Here is an 18,084-nt window from a genome sequence, read left to right on the forward strand (position 1 = left end):
GGACAAACTGCGAAAGCAGCAGCCCTGTGGAATGGCGACTGGACAGGGCACACTCCCTTCATGTGTGTGTCTCCCCCACCAAACTCCTGCCCTTACACAACCGGAAAGAGGAAGGATGTGCCAGGCATGGTGCTGGGTGATTTCCAGATCTCACCTAATTCTCTCAGTAGGTGTCTACCATGAAGTATTATCAGCATTTTACAGATCAGAAATCCAGGGCTTCTGGAACTGCCTGACTCAAACTATAAACATCTACAGCATCTACTTCTTGATGCCCTAATGATTTGTGAGCCCGTCTCACCTGTATCTCTGGGAGGTCTGCTAATTCCTTCACTTCTCTGGTTATATACGGTATCTCTCATCATCAACTCACCTCATTGCCAGAAAGGTGGTACATCCTGGCTTCCTGTAGCAGCGGGAAGACCTCTGGGCATTGCCTGATGAGAGGATCCGCTTCCACCATCTCCACAAAGTACCATGGGTCCAGAAGTGGCAAGCGCACGTTCTCCAGGACATAGGGGAGCAAGCAGAGTCGTTCTGACTGCTTGTGCCTGACCCAGCTCATCACAGTCTCAAACACCTGAGACTCTTCTGTCACATAAAGGTCATCGCTCTTCAAGATGTGGTACAGAGTATCCACAGGAAGTTCAAGGAACTCTTCGGAGTTCAGAATCTGCACAAAGTTCTGGATGATGTAACTTTGAACCTGCTTCTTTAGACTGTCCAAGGAATGTGTGTCTGCCAGCCTCAGTATTCCAACACAGTTTTCTGGATTCAAGGCTTCTGTGAGGAAGCTCGCACAGGCATCCACCATCCGCAGGAACTAAGAGAACAGAAGGGCAGCAAATCAGGCCAGAAAATGACTCGTCCACAGGGAGGTTTATCAGTGAGTTGTGTGTAGTAGCAAAAATTTAGAAACAACCTAAATGACCCACAATAGAGGACTAGCTAAATAAATGAAAATACATTCATATTTTTGACAGCTGTATGGTCATTAAGAAAGCATGTTGTAGAAGAATATTAAATGACACGGAAAATGTTCATAATGTATTGAGTTGAAAAATCCATTCACTGAATCTTTATCAAGTGTCTAGTTTTAATCAGCAATTTACAGGAAACATAGGGGAAAAAGGAACATGTTAAATGACACCATGCAAATACAGTCAGCAAAACCCAGACTGTGTGAAACTCTACAGAGCAACCAGTTCAGTTTCTTCAACAAATACATCAAAAGGGGAAAGAGAAAAAGGGGGGTGGGGCAGGGAGGGAGAGCCAAAGCACGAAAAGAGATTTAAAAGATATATCAATCTACTAACAAAGAATGCAGCTTATTTGGAGCCCTGATTTAAACAAAATTTTAGAAGAGATATGTTTACAGTGACCAACATTTGGTGATATGAAGCAATTATTATTAATTTTAAGTGTGGTAATCATGTTGTGGTTATGCTTAAAGAAAACTCATCTTTTGGAGCTATATACTGAAATATTTTCAAGTGAAATGAGAAGGCACTTCACAAAATCATACATACATTATGATCCTCTTTTTATAAAGAAAAATATATATTGAATATAGGCATAAAAAAAGACTGAAGGATATAAACCAAAATATTAACAGTTGTTATCTCTGTGTATCAGGTGTCTTGGGACAAATTATACTGCAGTAACAAACAACCCTCAAATCTCACGGGCTCACAACAATAAATGTTATTTCTCACTCACGTTACAGGGCTCACAGGGCTCTTCAGTCCAAGACCAAGGATGATGGAAAAGCTCTTGACTTGCCAGTTTTGTGACAGAAGGAGAAAAAAGATGGCAAACCACACAAAGGCTCTTAAAACTTTCGCTCAGAGGTGGCATATGCTATTTCCACTCACACTTAACTGGCCAGAGTAAGTCACGGGCAAAATTTGTTGTCAAGGCAACAATAATCCTCCCACAGAAACAGGTCCCATAGGAATAGATGGAATCTACTGTATAAATAATACAAGGCACCACACTCTGTAATAACACTATGAGATTTTTTTTTCTTTTTTTCCCTTTTTTCTTGTATTTATTTATTTATTTATTTATTTGGCCGAGCAGTGCAACATGTGGCATCTCAGTTCCCCGACCAGGGATCGAACCTGTGCCCCCTTCATTGGAAGCATGGAGTCTTAACCACTGGACTGCCAGGGAAGTTCCGAGATTTTTTTTTCTTATTTTGTTTATTTATATACTTTTAAAATCTTCTAAAATGAATAAGTAATGTTTTTGTAATAAAAAATTAATTTGTAAAATTGATTGGCTTCCATGACTTTTTTTTTTTTTTTTTTTTTTTTTTTTGCGGTATGCGGGCCTCTCACTGTTGTGGCCTCCCCCGTTGCGGAGCACAGGCTCCGGACGCGCAGGCTCCGGACGCGCAGGCTCAGCGGCCATGGCTCACGGGCCCAGCCGCTCCGCGGCATATGGGATCCTCCCAGACCGGGGCACGAACCCGTATCCCCTGCATCGGCAGGCGGACTCTCAACCACTTGCGCCACCAGGGAGGCCCCATGACTTATTTTTAAATTATCATCATCTTCATAAGAATATGAGTCCCATATGCATATATAGCACTTTATAGCTTACAAAGCCCTTTTGTATTCATCATATTATTTAATACTCATTTTACAGATGAGATGTCTCAAATGCACCTGTCCATTCTATTTGCTGCTCTCTGGAGCTTAGCATTGAAAGAGTTTAACTTCCTACCTTCCCTCCTTGTCCACTGAGCCCTTTAGAGGGTCAAGTTCTCAATGTTCTTGGTTTGATCAGTTAGAAGAAGGATGGAAAGAGGGAGACTGAGGGGACAGGGCCTGTTGGGGAGGGCTGGTCTGAAGACGGGGCCTATTGAGAGTACAGACGGGCAGACCTGACCAAGTGGGAGGGTGCAGCCTGCAGAGGAGAAACTCTAATGACAGAAGCTGAGGCTGGTAGGGTTATGGGGCCTGAAGGGAGGGGAGAGGACTGGTCTTAGGGTGGACCATATTGACTTAGGCTTTGTTCTTCACTCCAGAGCATTCTAGAGGGCACACGTCCCTCATATGGGGGGATCAATCCCAATTGCAAAATATTATCTTACCCTGTCAGACCACACTTTTTAATTGTCAATTCAGAAAACGCTGACCTGATGGTCAATGTTGGAGAAAGCCTAAATTCTGCTGCCGACCACCCTGTGAGCTGGCCCCAACGGCCTGCAGATCTGCTCCTCGCATGAGCAACTGAGGAAACAGTTGAGACTGAGAAATCTAACACCTGTTTTGTTGTTTGCAGATTTTCAGTTCAGAGAGTAAAAATATAAAACCGAGACCAAAGCTCGCTGAGCCCTCAGAAGCTGTAACCAGAGCCCTCTGCGGCTCTGCCCACAGAGACATCATGAGGGCTGAAAGGGAACTCACTTAGATGGCAGCCTCCAGAACAAAACGGCAGGTACGCCTTGCCAGCATTTGCCTGAGAGAAAGATGATATGAAAATCAAAGAGGTTTTCTAAATATGTAGACTGTCCCTGGGAGGCCACCTAAGAACCTGGTAACAGGGTTGCCTCTGGGAAGTGGAACTGGTAGGTGGAGTGAGGGTAGAGAGGGAGAATTACTTTTCACTGTTTACCTTTTTGTACCCCCTCCAATTGGGTGCCATGTGGAGGAATTATCTATTTAAAATAAATGACATTTCTCACAAGTAGAGAAAACACTAGAAGGGAATACATCAGAATGCTAATAGTGGTTATCTCAATAGAGTTTTGTAGATAAAGTTATTACAGTAATTTGTTTTTTAGACCTTGTTGTACAGGCCAAGTTTTCTACACTGAGCATGAAGTTGCTTTTAAAATCAGGAAAAAATAAAATGAATACTTTCTTGTGATTTTCAAGTACACAATGAGAAAATAAAATAAAATGTAAAATAAAAAAGAGCACATACTATGTGCCAGCCTAACCAGCTCATTTAATACAACAATACTATAAACTAGATATTTATTATCATTGTTGTTTTACAGATGAGGAACAGATTCAGAGAAGTGAGGTAATTTCCTCAGAGACTTACAATGAGAGGTAGAGTTAAAATTTGAAATAGTCTTTCTCAGTCCAAAAATGCATGTTTTTACATTATTTCAAGTTGCCTCCGGTCAAATAGTGCGTGCACGGGACAAGGGCTTGGCAGATGATGAGGGTCATTTGCACACTTCACTGGAAAACTCAGATGGTCTGATCTGTCCAGACTGAGGAAGGCCTGGCTGATAAGATGCCAGTTGCTACCCCTGTGTGATGAACACCAATGAGCAAAGAAGGGAACAAGGAAGGAGAATAAAATCAAGCACCAAAGCTCACACGTGTGAACAACAGTGACCCAGACGTGTCTCTCCCCACTCAGAAACCATTCATCCACCTGTTCTTTTCCCTAATATGTATTGAACATTATTAGATCATAGGCCCTCAACCAGGGCTGGGGGTACAGAGGGGAGCAGAAAGAGACACAGTGCCTGTGCTCATAGGAGAAGGTAGACCAGTGCGGGAGGCAAGCAGGAATCAAATAATCACATGGAATGTGTAGAGTTACAGCTAGAACAAACACTATGTAACAGTTCAGTGATTCCACTGCCTGGACTGAGAAAGTCCACTCCTACCCCTCAAGCTGTGCCCAGTGTGGCTCTAAGTCAGCACTGGGACTCTCCCTGATGGAGTCACACCTGTCTACTCACCTTCTCCAAACAGCCCTAAGCTCACCTGTCACAGTGCCTTTCTATGCTCACACCATTTCCTCAGCCAGGACTACCTTTGTCCCTCATCACTACCTGCTAAGATCCTGCTTCCCTCACCCAAGCAAGTCTGACTCTGGGGCCCCACTTTTAAAGAAAGGACTCAGGATAGCTTATCCTAACTGCAACTGAGAACTCCCCTTTGAAGTTTACCTCAAAAGGAAGGAAGAATGAGTACCATGGCCATCACTTTATCTATACAGGGCTGTTTCCTTCATTCAGAGTTGTTAGATCTGGGACCAACGGATGCTCCAAAGAGTTTATGAACCCCTACATTGTATGCAAACATTTGTTTGCACATGTGACATTTTTCTGGGAATTGTGTTTGCAGGAGACACTGGGTGGCTCTCTGGTATCCATCCACCAGAGGAAAAAGCCAATACAAGAGGGAGAGCCAACCTGAAGGACCAGAAAGACACAGAGCCAGAGTCTTAATCAGACTGTGCTTTGAGCCTTCCCTGCCTCTGGACATTTAAAATTCTGGGTTGATACTTGGTTAAGAAGGAAGAAGGGGAATGGAAGGGAAGGGAAGGGAAAAGAAGTAGAGAAATCCTACCTACTCATGAAGTTCTTTCTGAAAAGCCACTTCCTCCTTCATGGTTTCTTCAACTGCCCAACATGGAATCAATTCCTCCCTCCTCTGGGCTCTACTAGGCAACTCACTTGCCCCTCTAGCAGAACACTGTACTGCCTTGTACTATGGTCAAGCATCTCAAGGGCAGGTTCTAGGTCATCCGTGTGTTTTTATTTCCAGCAGCACTTAGCACAAACTCTGGCAAAAGGAGAGAAAGAAGGGAAGGAGAGAGAGAGAAAGAAAATATTTTTCAGGTACCTAGTAGGTACCAAGATCTGTACTAGACAATTTCCCATCCATTATTTTGTATAATGAATAAATTTTTTTTTTTTTTTTTTTTTTTGCGGTACGAGGGCCTCTCCTGTTGTGGAGCACAGGCTCCGGACGCGCAGGCTCAGCGGCCATGGCTCACGGGCCCAGCCGCTCCGCGGCATGTGGGATCTTCCCAGACTGGGGTACAAACCCGTGTCCCCTGCATCGGCAGGCGGACTCTCAACCACTGAGCCACCTGAATAAATTTTTTTGTTTTGTTTTGTTTTTTGTTTTTGCGGTACGCGGGCCTCTCACTGTTGTGGCCTCTCCCGTTGCGAAGCACAGGATCTGGACACGCAGGCTCAGCGGCCATGGCTCATGGGCCCAGCCGCTCCGCGGTATGTGGGATCTTCCCGGACCGGGGCACGAACCCGTGTCCCCTGCATCGGCAGGCGGACTCTCAACCACTGCGCCACCAGGGAAGCCCAAATTTTATTTTTTAATGAATGTATTTTAAGTAGGTATTAATATTGCCATTTGTACAGAGGAGGAAATAGAGAATTCAAAGAGTTGAGCGTGTTGCCCAAGGTCACACAGCTGGTAAGTGGTAGAAGTGATACTGGAGATCACCTGGCTAATTTTTCTCACTGAGCATCACCTTGCCTTTGTGACTGTTGCATTGTTGAGCTAACAGAATTCCAGGAGAGTCTGAAGAGGCCTTATGAGGAGAAGGGTGAGTGGGGGTTCTCCAAGTTGCCTACATTCCCTCCAAAATATGCTTCAATAAACACTTTTGAGTGTGAGAGTTATGTAGGGCAGCATCATGGGATCCCAACCAATGGCTGGGAAACTGCTGATGTGCAGGGCAGTCATGGGGACAAGAACTTGTTCTCTTTAAAAATATCTGGTTTTGGGTTTCCCTGGTGGCGCAGCGGTTGAGAGTCCGCCTGCCGATGCAGGGGACACGGGTTCGTGCCCCAGTCCGCGAAGATCCCACATGCCGCGGAGCAGCTGGGCCCGTGAGCCATGGCCGCTGAGCCTGCGCGTCCGGAGCCTGTGCTCCGCAACGGGAGAGGCCACAACAGTGAGAGGCCCGTGTACCGCAAAAAAAAAAAAAAAAAAAATTCTGGTTTTGCTTCTTCATATTTAAGATTATTTAGGACTTTAGGGTAATTTTTCTGTCTCAGCCTGTTCCAATGACACATGAACTTGTTTATTATAGCTGAGTGATGATAGATAATGGCAACAGATAGTCAGCTTCCTATTTGGGAGAACATGTGAGTAAAAATTTACACCCAGGCACCTGACTCTAACAGGGAGGCTAAAAATACAATCAAAGAAACCACTTGAAACATGGCTGCAGTTCCCATGAGAAATGTCTGCCTCAAAGAGAGTGCACCCCTCCCTCCCCATCTCTACTGCCCCTCTTCTGCTTCCCTTTATGCTCTCCAAAACCAGGCGTCCTAAAGAACTTCACCACTGTAATTCCACATCTCACTAGAGGTTCCTTCCACTCCAGAATAACTGAAGTACTATTTTGGTCCAAATCAGGAATTCCATTGACCATAGTCCCTATGTGGCCTTGGAGTTCTTGCAAAGGGTCTATAAAGACATTGATATTCTTACCTTCAAGTCCCAACAAATCAATATATGTGAAGAGTGTGTTAGCTGTTGATGAGATGAATAAAATTCAAATTTATTTGAGAGTGTTTCTGAATCCACTGTGAACTTTTGTCACTATTTTTGTCTTCCCAGACAATAGATACTAAACGTAAAGCCATTCTCTTGTGAGGTCTGTATTGGTATTAAAGAGGGGGTCTTCATACAAATTGTAAATTACCACTGATCCTAATCTTCCACCTTTGCCTCTCCCTCCCTCTCAAGCCAGACACCCGCCTCTGACTCTGTGGGAATACACTCTCCCACCCCTCGGACTGCCTCTGCTCCCTCTAGACTTTCAGTCCCTCCTCTAGACTTGACTGAAAGGTCTGCTAGTTCCTGGAAGCTACACAGGGTGGGCAGGAAAGGAAGGAGTTAAGACCTGCGAAAGGCCCACTCACTAAGGGGGGCAGGTGCAGGGGGACTGGGGCACTTAGAGGTGCACCTACCTCAGAAGTGGAATCAGAGGGGAAGGGGAGGGGCAGTGTCCAAGGGTGTGGCAAGTTTGGTAGAGACTCAGGCAACAGACAGCCCCTGAGTTCCCAGAGGACATAGTGGGGGCCCCAACAGGCTAGCAGGGTGCAACAGGGGATATATGTGGGCTACACTAAGATTCAAGGGGATACATGTGGGTCACACTAAGATTCCAGGGGCAAGTCACAGCTGCGGCTTAGTGACTCAGACCAGGGAGAGGGTGAAGGCCAGGGAGGAACATCATTGTAAGGATTAAATAGAACGATTGTGTCTGGGACGTGCTTGAGGCTCAGGATGTTGGGGAGTTGAGTATGTGTGCATATGTGTGTGTGTGTGTGTGTGTGTGTGGACACGTGTGTAGGGCACAGAAGAATGTACCTAAGCAGGAGCCAAGTCCTGAGAAGCAGGTCTATGAATGCAGACAGCTGCAATAGGCGGGGTAGCAGGTAGAGAAGGTGAAACCTTAAGTCTTTGCTTACAAGTTCCTTCTGCCTGGAATACGTTTCCCCAAACCCAATCGCCACTTGTTGAAATCCTACCCATTCTATGAAGTCCACCTCTTTCAGAGCCAGAAATTTCTCAATTTCTACATTCTGCCTTGGGGTCTGGAAGCTCATTGGGAATCCTCGTTTTTGAGGCTTCAAGGGTAGTAAATGGAGGCAGGTACAGGAGCCAGAAGTTCTGGGTTTAGACCCCAGATCAAAGTTCCACCATTTGATGAGCTGGACTCTATCTGAGCCACAGTCTCCTCATCTGGAAAGTGCTGGGAATAATAAACCCAGCTTACAGGCTCATTAGGAGGGTATTACCTGGCTTGCTCACTCTCAGAAATACTGTCAATATCAAATGGGATCATGTAGGGGAAAGAACATGATAAATTGCTACTTAAATGTGATCTATATTTACAATTTTTATCTTTATTTCCCCCTGATAGCGTCTCACAAAGTGCCTTGAACATAGCAGATACTCAGTAATTTGTGGTAGTTAGGTAACAGAAAAAGTCAGAATCTGGTAGCAATGTGGATTGTATTACAGCTAAAACCCCACATCCCACTTCCTTATTCCACAATCTATAAACAGTAACTAGGGCATTCCAGGCTTACTTACTCAGGGAAGGGTGAAAGGGTGGATGAAAGAAGAAAATTTTGGCTTTTATGTTTCTAAATACACTTTTAGAACTTACACTAGAAAAATAGTTTTGAAACACCAATTCGTGGTGATAACTGGGCCCTTTGACCTTCAAAATCCAGAATCCTAAAGAGTGCGTGCAAAAGTTTATGCCAAAACAGTAGAAATAGGAGAATGGATGATAATATAAGAGTCAGCTTTTCCCACACTGGAGGAAATAACAATTCTCAGGCCTGAAAGAGAGAGGAGAAAGGGGGAGTCTAGTAATGGAGTGAGAAGCAGGTGTGGCTCCCTGGGATGGTCCCTCTGTCTCAGTGCAGGCCAGAACTCCAGAGGAAGGGGGATGCTGGAAGCCCTTAGAGGCTGTGGATATGAGAACAAAAGAACATGTACCCTGACTGCCGAGATGAAATCAGAAAAGCAGCAGGCTAGTAGAGCAGCAGCAGAAGAGAAACTGGAGTGTGTTGTTTCTAGACAAAGCGGGCCTAGGGCAGTTGCTCTGAGTTCTCTACAGCTCCAGATTGGCACAGGAGAGTAAATGGCTGCTTCTTGTGTTGCCCCTGAGAGGGACATGGAAATACTGAGAGGATTGGCAGACCTGAAGAGGCCTTGAAAACAGGACAAAGAAAATGCAAAATGACCAGCAAGGACTGATGGCCAGAACCAGGTGGGACTGGGGACTTTCAGTTGATGCCAGTGGGGAAGGGGTTAATGATCAAGAGAGAGACCGATGGGAATGTAGACACTCCAGGAGGTGCCAGCATGGACCAATGATGCAAATGACCACAGTAAGCCTGAGTCAGATGCCCCTTTCTACAATGTTCTGGCACTGTGTAAATGCACCCTGCAACTATATAAGCAACCCAAATCCTGAATTAATAAGGCTTTCCTGAAGTGGGTTGTCATTAAGTTGACTACAGCTTCTGCCACTGGTAGAATGGGAAGCTCAGAATAGAGATAAAGTTCGATGTTAGAAAAATGATAGGTTTAGAAAGACAAATATCATATGATATCACTTATATGTGGAATCTAAAAAAATGATACAAATGACCTTATTTACAAAACAGAAATAGACTCATAGACATAGAAAACAAACTTATGGTTACCAAAGGGGATGGGGGGTGTGGGGAGAGATAAATTAGGAGTTTGGGATTAACATATACACACTTCTATATATAAAATAGGTAAACAACAAGGACCTACTGTATAGCACAGGGAACTGTACTCAATATCTTGTAATAACCTATAATGGAAAAGAATCTGAAAAAGAGTATACATATATATACACATATATATGTATAACTGAATCACTTTGCTGTACAGTTGAAACTAACACACTATAAATTAACTGTATTTCAATAATAAATTAAAAAACACAAAAAAATAAAAATAAAAATAATAGGTTAAATCACACTTTTTTTTTTTGCACACCTGAGTTTGTAGCCTAAGATTTAGACCCCTATACTAATTGGAATTCAAGAACAATACAAAATTTAAAAACAGGCAAAACTAATCCATGGTGGCATGGCTAGAGTAGTAGTTACCCCTGGGGAGGTACTTCCCGGGGAGGGCATGAGGGAGCATTTTGAGATGCCAGGAATGCTCTAGAGCTTGATCTGGGTGGTAGTTACAAGGTTCTATACCTATATAAGAAAAATCATCAAGCTGTACACTTCAGATATGCACATTTTACTGAATGTAAGTTATGCCTAAAAATTTAAAAGAGCAAACATTGAGATCAAACACAGAAATGCAAAGTTAAGAGAGATGCTCTGTGGGCAGCGGCAGGCTCACTGGGGAGACACCTGGTAACCCCAAGTGTCCAAGGTTCCCCAGAGGGAGTTGGGTAAAAGAGTTTGCAGCTGTGCTGGTCACAGAGCACCATACTAAAGGCACCAGCTGCCTTCAGGATCATGGCTTGTTTCAGGCCTCGCTCTGAGGGGTGGATACACTGTGTGTGGTGAAGAACACACAGGCTATGCACAGGAGTTAACTCAGGCTCCTCCTTTTCATTAGCCGTGAAACCCTGAGCATTTCCTTAGCATTGTTGAATCTTATTTCCCTCATCTATAAATTGGGGGTAAAAATACCTACCTCATTTTAAATGAGATAATACAGGCAAAATACTTGTTCTGAAATACTCTGAAAACGACAACCGTTACTGTCCTGTAGACCCAGGAAATTAACCCTGATTTCTTAACACTCACAGTAGCCACAGAGTATCACTGATTGACAAGGGGAACGTGTGGGAGAGGGTGCATCAGACAGTCAACAGGTTGATTTTATCTGGATGGTGGTAAAGAAAGCGTTGGGTTGGTTTTCTTGCCTAGATCAACTGGCTATTCTGATGTTGAGTAGACATAATCTGTGGGTCCCTGTCAATAAGAACAGAAATTCATCTGTACCTTACAGTAATGGGACCTACTTTTACCTAGGTGCCTGGTTCTTAGTAGGTGCTTAAAAATGAACAAGTATCAGTATTAGCCTGTAGAATACTTCCTCCTCTCCTAGCTCATGGCATTTCCAAGAGCCAGAATTGGGCTTCTTTGTGTCCTGTTATAGGACGTCAGGCAAATTTTGATGGCATCTTGAGCAGGTCCTCAAATTCAGCTAGTGATGAACAAGAGCACCACATATTCACTGGCTCAACATAGTACATTTATGTACGATGTTCCAAGTACTGGGAAGCCAAGATGCCAACCCAGGCTATCAAGTCAGCCACTGACCACATGGCTACCTCATCATATAGGTCTCACCAGCATCCATCCTGTCATTAGCAAAAGATATAATAGGAAAATAAGCAATGCCAGGACTTTCACCAAAGTCCCCTCAGACTGCCACCAGTTGATGAAAGTTACATCACCTCCCCATGGGGTGCTGTGAAGACACCACATGGGTCTTCTCAGGCTCGGCCCAGGTGATCAGGCTGCCACTCCGACATCCCTCTTTCTTCCCTCACTTCAGCCGTAGGGACTCAGCCTGACCTCCTTTTTCATCCAAGCCCCTTCTAACCAGCTGCTCTGTATCTCGGGGATCCTTCCATCTAAGACTAAATGCAGGATGAGTATGGTCTCCCTGACCTCACATCTTCTTGCTGCCCTGAAGATAAGCTCACAAGCCCTTATTCTTTCATGAGGTTTTAATAATAAAAATGAAACTAACAGATAAGGCAAACTTCCCCAAACAAACATGGCAAAGTCCTCCAAGATTAAAAAATTGCCCAAGTTTTTATAGTCATTGTCCCTGATCTGTAGTTTCTGACTACCTGGCTTATCTAGAACTCAGAAGCCTAAAAGTCCGGTTAAGGCAAGGGAGGAAACTTTGCTTCTCTGGAACCTCCACTGGATGACAATCATCTTAAAATCCCTGCCTCACATGTGAACAGGTTACTTGGGCCTTTTCTCTTAGGTGTTTCTCTTATTTTACCTTCCCAAAAACTACTTAGAGAAAATATGTTCCTCACCAAAATTGGCTACTAAATTGTAGCCAGGTTACTGCAAATCTCCTCAAGTGGGCAGATCATGCAGTACCTGACACACCCAAAGTTTCCTCCAAAGAAATTGTCTGGCCCTATGCCATACCTCACTGGACCAATGGGCCCTTGACCCAAGGGCAATCAGTGTCAACAGGCTAGCCACTCGTGAAGTGGCCTCACGTGAAAATTCTTTTCAAAGAACCATAGTGGAGATTGGCTTGGTCAGTTGAATTCTCCCTTCTGCCTTTCTGGACTGGGAAATCCTGAGAGAGAAGCAATCAGTGTTTAACAGGAAGAGATTGAGAGGAGGCCTGAGAAGAGAAGCAGAAAATGAGAGAGCATCTGAGTCACATCAAAGGTGCGAAAATTAAGAAACATTTACTACTGGATGTCGCGGGGAAACCAAGATAATCTGATTCCCGCTGATTTCAGTCCCACAAAGGTGGTACTGGCTTCTGTGGAGGTTCTAAAATGACAAAATAAAATGCCAGCTCTGGCATACTTTCCCTGAAAGGCAGGTATTATTGTTATCCTAATTTTACAAACGAGAAAGCTGAGTTTCAGAAAATTTAAGTAACTTGTCCACAGCCACACAGCAAATAAGTGACTGAACTGGGATATAAACCCAGGTTCTGCCTGACTCCAAAGCCCATGTTCTTTCTGTTCCACCACCCTGCCTTATAAGAGACCATTACAAATAACTGTATATGTTTGACATCTAGAGAGACCCCAACGATGTTATCCAGCATTACAAAGAACAAGGCAGGGCTTCCCTGGTGGTGTAGTGGTTGGGAGTCCACCTTCCAATGCAGGGGACGCAGGTTCATGCCCCGGTCCAGGAGGATCCCACATGCCGCGGAGCGGCTGGGCCTGTGAGCCATGGCCGCTGAGCCTGCGTGTCCAGAGCTTGTGCTCCGCAACAGGAGAGGCCACAACAGTGAGAGGCCCGCGTACCGCAAAAAAGAAAAAAAAAAGAAAAAAGAAAAGAACAAGACAGCTCTACACATGCTGACCTGTAACAACCTCCAAAAATTACCGTGAAGCCAAATAAAGCAAGACATCGAAATAGAGTGTTTACTGTGCCAACATTTGTGTTTAAAAAATGGAAGGCTTCCCTGGTGGCGCAGTGGTTGAGAGTCCGCCTGCCGATGCAGGGGACACGGGTTCGTGCCCCGGTCCGGGAAGATCCCACATGCCACGGAGTGGCTGGGCCCGTGAGCCATGGCTGCTGAGCCTGCGCGTCCGGAGCCTGTGCTCTGCAACGGGAGAGGCCACAGCAGTGAGAGGCCCGCGTACCGCACACACACACACAAAAATGGAGGCAATGAGTGAGTGAGATGCACATATACACTGTACGTGCATAGAACAGGAAGGACAGCAAGACAGGAAAAAGGAAGCTAAGAGTGAAGATGGCAAATGTTTCACTGTATCTCCTTATATTTCTGAATTTAGAACGGGCATATGTCTTATCCATCCAAAAGAGTAAACAATATTTTAAAACCACAGAGTGATTTCAACAACCTATAAACATCTGTCCCTTTTGGTGCCTTCAGGCATGAAAATATTCCCAGTTTTCTATGTCTGAGACTTCAAAGCAAGTAGTCCAGAAACAATATCAGTCAGAAAGCGAGTTAAACAGATGTCCAAAAGCTCACAGTACTCTTCTCTTATTTTCATAAGAATTAACACTCACAGGAAAATGAATAAAATAGCTTCAGAGAGAAACTTACTATTTTTTGCCAAGAAAGTAAATAAGATTTGGAAAATTTTGAGGTGAGGGATTACCAGAATAGGAGAATCAACAATAAACAAAGCTTGTTGTAGTTCTATCCTGTCTCCATCTTCCTCTTCAATCACTCTTATTAAAGCTCATTAAACTCTCCACTGAAGCTCACCACTTGGAGAAAATGAAAAGAAGAAGACGGAGAAGACAAAACTTTATGCCAAAATAATCTCCAGGTATATTAAAGATTTAGGTATCAAATCTGTAGATGTAAAAAGATTAAATGAACTTATAAGTGAGTAGGTACATAATCGAGCAATGGGGAAGGTCTTTCTAAAAAGGCACACCAAAGGCAAAAACCGTCAAGGAAATGGTCAATAAACCTGACTAAATACTAGTTTTAAGCTTTGGACATTAAAAAACTATAACTAAAAATTATGAGCATATTACCAATGGAAAATATTTGCAACAGTGTTACAAAAGATTAGAGTCTTTGCTATCTAAACAGTTTTTATAGGTCTCTTGAAAAATCACCCAAAACTGAAAGGAGAACAAGAAACAGAAACACAAACTCCATCCACAATGAAACCAAGAGACATCAGTAACCCCAAACCACACAATATAAAGACTGGTAAGTGACTTTGCTGAGAGGACAGTGGTCACACTAAGTTTGTCCCTCAGGATCCAAAAAAGTAGGAATATTAAAGTCCCCCCAAACCAGGAAGACCAGGGTAGGTGGGAGCTGATAGCAGGGAGTTGGTTTAAGAAGTTAAGCCTCCTGGTTCTCCTCCTTACTTCTTGCAGTCTAACAACTCCCACTCCCACTGGAAAAGACGATTTATCCTGTGGAGAAACCAGACCAGAAATATTCTGGACTCAGGGACACCAGAAGCTGAAGAAGACACATGAGGACATCTTACTTACAATAAAGGGGTTAAGCAAAGATTTGCACACACCCCCACACCTACGTAACCGGTCCAGAATACATGCAGTTGTCTTATAACCCCCAGCAAAAGACTGAATGCTCTTTATCTGGAGAAACTGAACAGCCCTAGGAAAAGTTCAGCAACTACTGACATTTAAGGAGCCCAAATAAAAAACTGGCAAGCCACCTGATAACCCTAGTAAAACTCTCTAGTCTGCTCGCTTCCCATTCTATTCCATGTGCACTGAGTTGAACCTAGTATATTAAGGCCTCAATATAAAATATGACTGGATAGCAAGGGTATTTGAGGAAACCCTCTGTAGTAGTTGAATGGTGGCTCCCCAAAATATATGTCAACGTCTTAATCCCAAGAATCTGTGACCGTTACCTTATATGGCAAAAGAGTAAATGTTACTTTATATGGCATGAGGCATGACTAGGTTAAGTAGCATGAGAGGAGAAGCTTACCTGGTGGGCCCTACATGCAATCACATATATCTTTATAAAACACAGACACAAGGACACACAGAAGAGGAGGAGACAATGTGACATGACTGCAGAGATTGGAGTGGAGTGAAGAGATGCCAAAAAGCCACAGGAAACTGGAAGAAGGCAAAGAACAGGTTCTCCGTTAGAGTCTCCACAGGGAGTATGGCCCTGCTGACATTTTGATTTTGGACTTCTGCCCTCCAGGACTGTGACAGAATAAATTTCTGTTGCTTTAAGCCACCCAGTTTGTGGTAATTTGTTATGGTAGCAGTCCTAGGGAACTGATACGCCCTCTAAGATGAAAGTTGGAGACCTAAGCAAACACACAGAGTAAAGGAACTCAAAAGAAAGAGAAAGCAGAAGAAAACTTCAAACATATTATAATTGTCTCCAAGAAATAAGAATAGGAATCTATTAAAATAAATAGCAAGGATATGGTGGCAGAAATTAAAAACTCACAGAAGAGTTGAAATATACAGTTGAGAAAATCTCCTAGAAAGTAGAACAAAAAGGTCATTAGGAAAGAAAAGGTAAGAAAAAAATTATATTAAATTCAGAAGGTGTGACGCTTAACTAATAATAGCTCCAGAGCAGAGAATAGATAAAAGAGTTGGAAGAAAAGTATCAAAGAGAAAATACAAGTTCCCAGAATTGAAAGACACGAATCTCCCAATAGAAGAAATGAATATAATGAATGAAAAAAGACCCACAGCAATTGTAAGTGCTGTTGCAGAAATGAATCTATTGACATAAAAAAATGATGATAATACAATATGGATGAAATAGATGAAAAAACATGTGTCCAGTGGTAACCTATTCTTACAAAATATGTACATAATAGATAACAATATAGAGCACTGCCTTCAAAATGTCAAAGAAAATTATTTTCAACCTTGAATTTTATACGCAGGCAAAATATCAATAAAATATGAAGGGAAAACAAAAATATTCTTAGACATTTAAGTCTCAAAAAATTTATCCCTTAAATACTCTTTCATTGTAAGATATTAAAGATTGTGATCCATTAAAATGTGGGAGTATACAAGAAAGAAGATCCGGGATCCGGGAAGAGAAAATCCAACTTAGAAAGGAGGTAAAAGGAACTCCCAGGATGACAGCAAAGGAAACTCCCAGGATAACAACTGTGCAACAGGCCTAGAGAGTGACCAGTTAAAATTAGAGCAGGAGGAGAGAGGGAAAAGAAGTTATCTAAAATTGATGCATCGAGAGATAACAGTGTACACAAATCATTTAGAAATCTGGAAGTAGATAAAAGAAGAAACATTTTAAAACATGTGAAAGTAATTGTTCCAGAAGAGTGAGCTGAAGGAGGGGGTGGGAATAGGAGATTACTTCTTCATTTTAAGACTTTTAGCTATAGTTTACTTTTTAAGCTTGTATTAGTTTCGTACAGCCATCACAACAAATTACCACAAACTTGGCAATTTAACAAACCAGAAATTTATTCTCTCACAGTTTTGGTAGTCAGAGGTCTGAAATCAAGGTGTCAGTAGAGTTGGCTCTCTCTGCAGGCTCTGAAGGAGATTCCTTTCCATGTCTGTCTCCTATCTTCTCTCTCCTTGGTATTCCCTGGTTTGGTCGTTTTACTGACAAGGAAACTGGAGCACAGCAAAATTATGAAATACACCCAAAGTCACACAGCCAATAAGTGTTGGAGCTGGCATTTAAATCCAGCAGTCTGGCTCCAAGCTGTGCTATTACCACCCTGCTAGCTGCCTCTGTATAATCAATGCACAGAAAAGGACCCGGAAGTGTATATACTAAGGAAGCTGCCATATTGCCTCTGAATAGAAAGAGGTCGTAGGTAATTTTGATGTTCTTTTTCCTTGTATGGATTTCTAATTTTCTGAAATGAGTTTGTAATGTTATTACAATTTATACATATTAAAAACTGCATTTTAAAAACAACATTATCTCCTCAGCCTATCGTATAAGACCTACTTTCAGTTAGTGGGAAAAACAGGAGACCTAGTTACTAGATCCAACACTGTCACTCAAGGCACACAGTAAGTGCTCAATACAGTTTGTATTCATTAAGCATCTACTCTGGTGTCAGACACTATACTTGAAGCAATAAATACTATTACTATTATTATTGTCAGTGTTACCGGTCCATCTTTAGACAAGTCAACAACACTTTCTGGACCCCAGGAAAGGATATTAGCGTGAAGGTAACAATGACAACTGTGGTTTGATTGAATTATGGTGAATGGGGTGATTCTGCTCAAGCTTATTGGTCCTTTGGGGGGAAGCAGTGAAGAAGGGATACTTGCCTTGTAAGAGAAATTTCCCAAAAAGCATAAAAGCTGAACTAGACAGAGTCCCTTCCATAACACAAGAAGGATTTCCCTGAAGTTAGACTGGTGGAATAGTGGGTAGAGGGGATGAGTTGGGGATGTGGAGCATGAGGTGGCTGAACCCCTCCCTCTACCTAACAAAGGATGTTTCCCTGCCAGTGAATAAGGCTGAGAGTTTAAGCAGATAAGGAGAGAGAAAGGACAAGGGGCTGGGTGAACAGGTGGTAACTGACTTGGCCACATTGCCAGGTAAGGCGTGACCAGTCCTTTGGGAAGTAACTTGTTCTGTATCTTTA

At 43.1% G+C, this 18,084-nt stretch overlaps 1 protein-coding gene across 1 annotated transcript in view; it reads right to left on the reverse strand.

Annotated features, from left to right (window-relative positions):
* Positions 1 to 18,084, reverse strand: part of KLHL6 (kelch like family member 6) — a 56,690-nt gene that overhangs the window by 14,964 nt on the left and 23,642 nt on the right. The window contains exon 3 of the mRNA XM_060100072.1: positions 374 to 823. Coding sequence (XP_059956055.1) covers positions 374 to 823 — 450 coding nt within the window. The remainder of the gene's footprint in view (positions 1 to 373; positions 824 to 18,084) is intronic.

Source organism: Mesoplodon densirostris, chromosome 5 (genome assembly GCF_025265405.1).
Source record: "Mesoplodon densirostris isolate mMesDen1 chromosome 5, mMesDen1 primary haplotype, whole genome shotgun sequence".
NCBI lineage: Eukaryota > Metazoa > Chordata > Mammalia > Artiodactyla > Ziphiidae > Mesoplodon > Mesoplodon densirostris.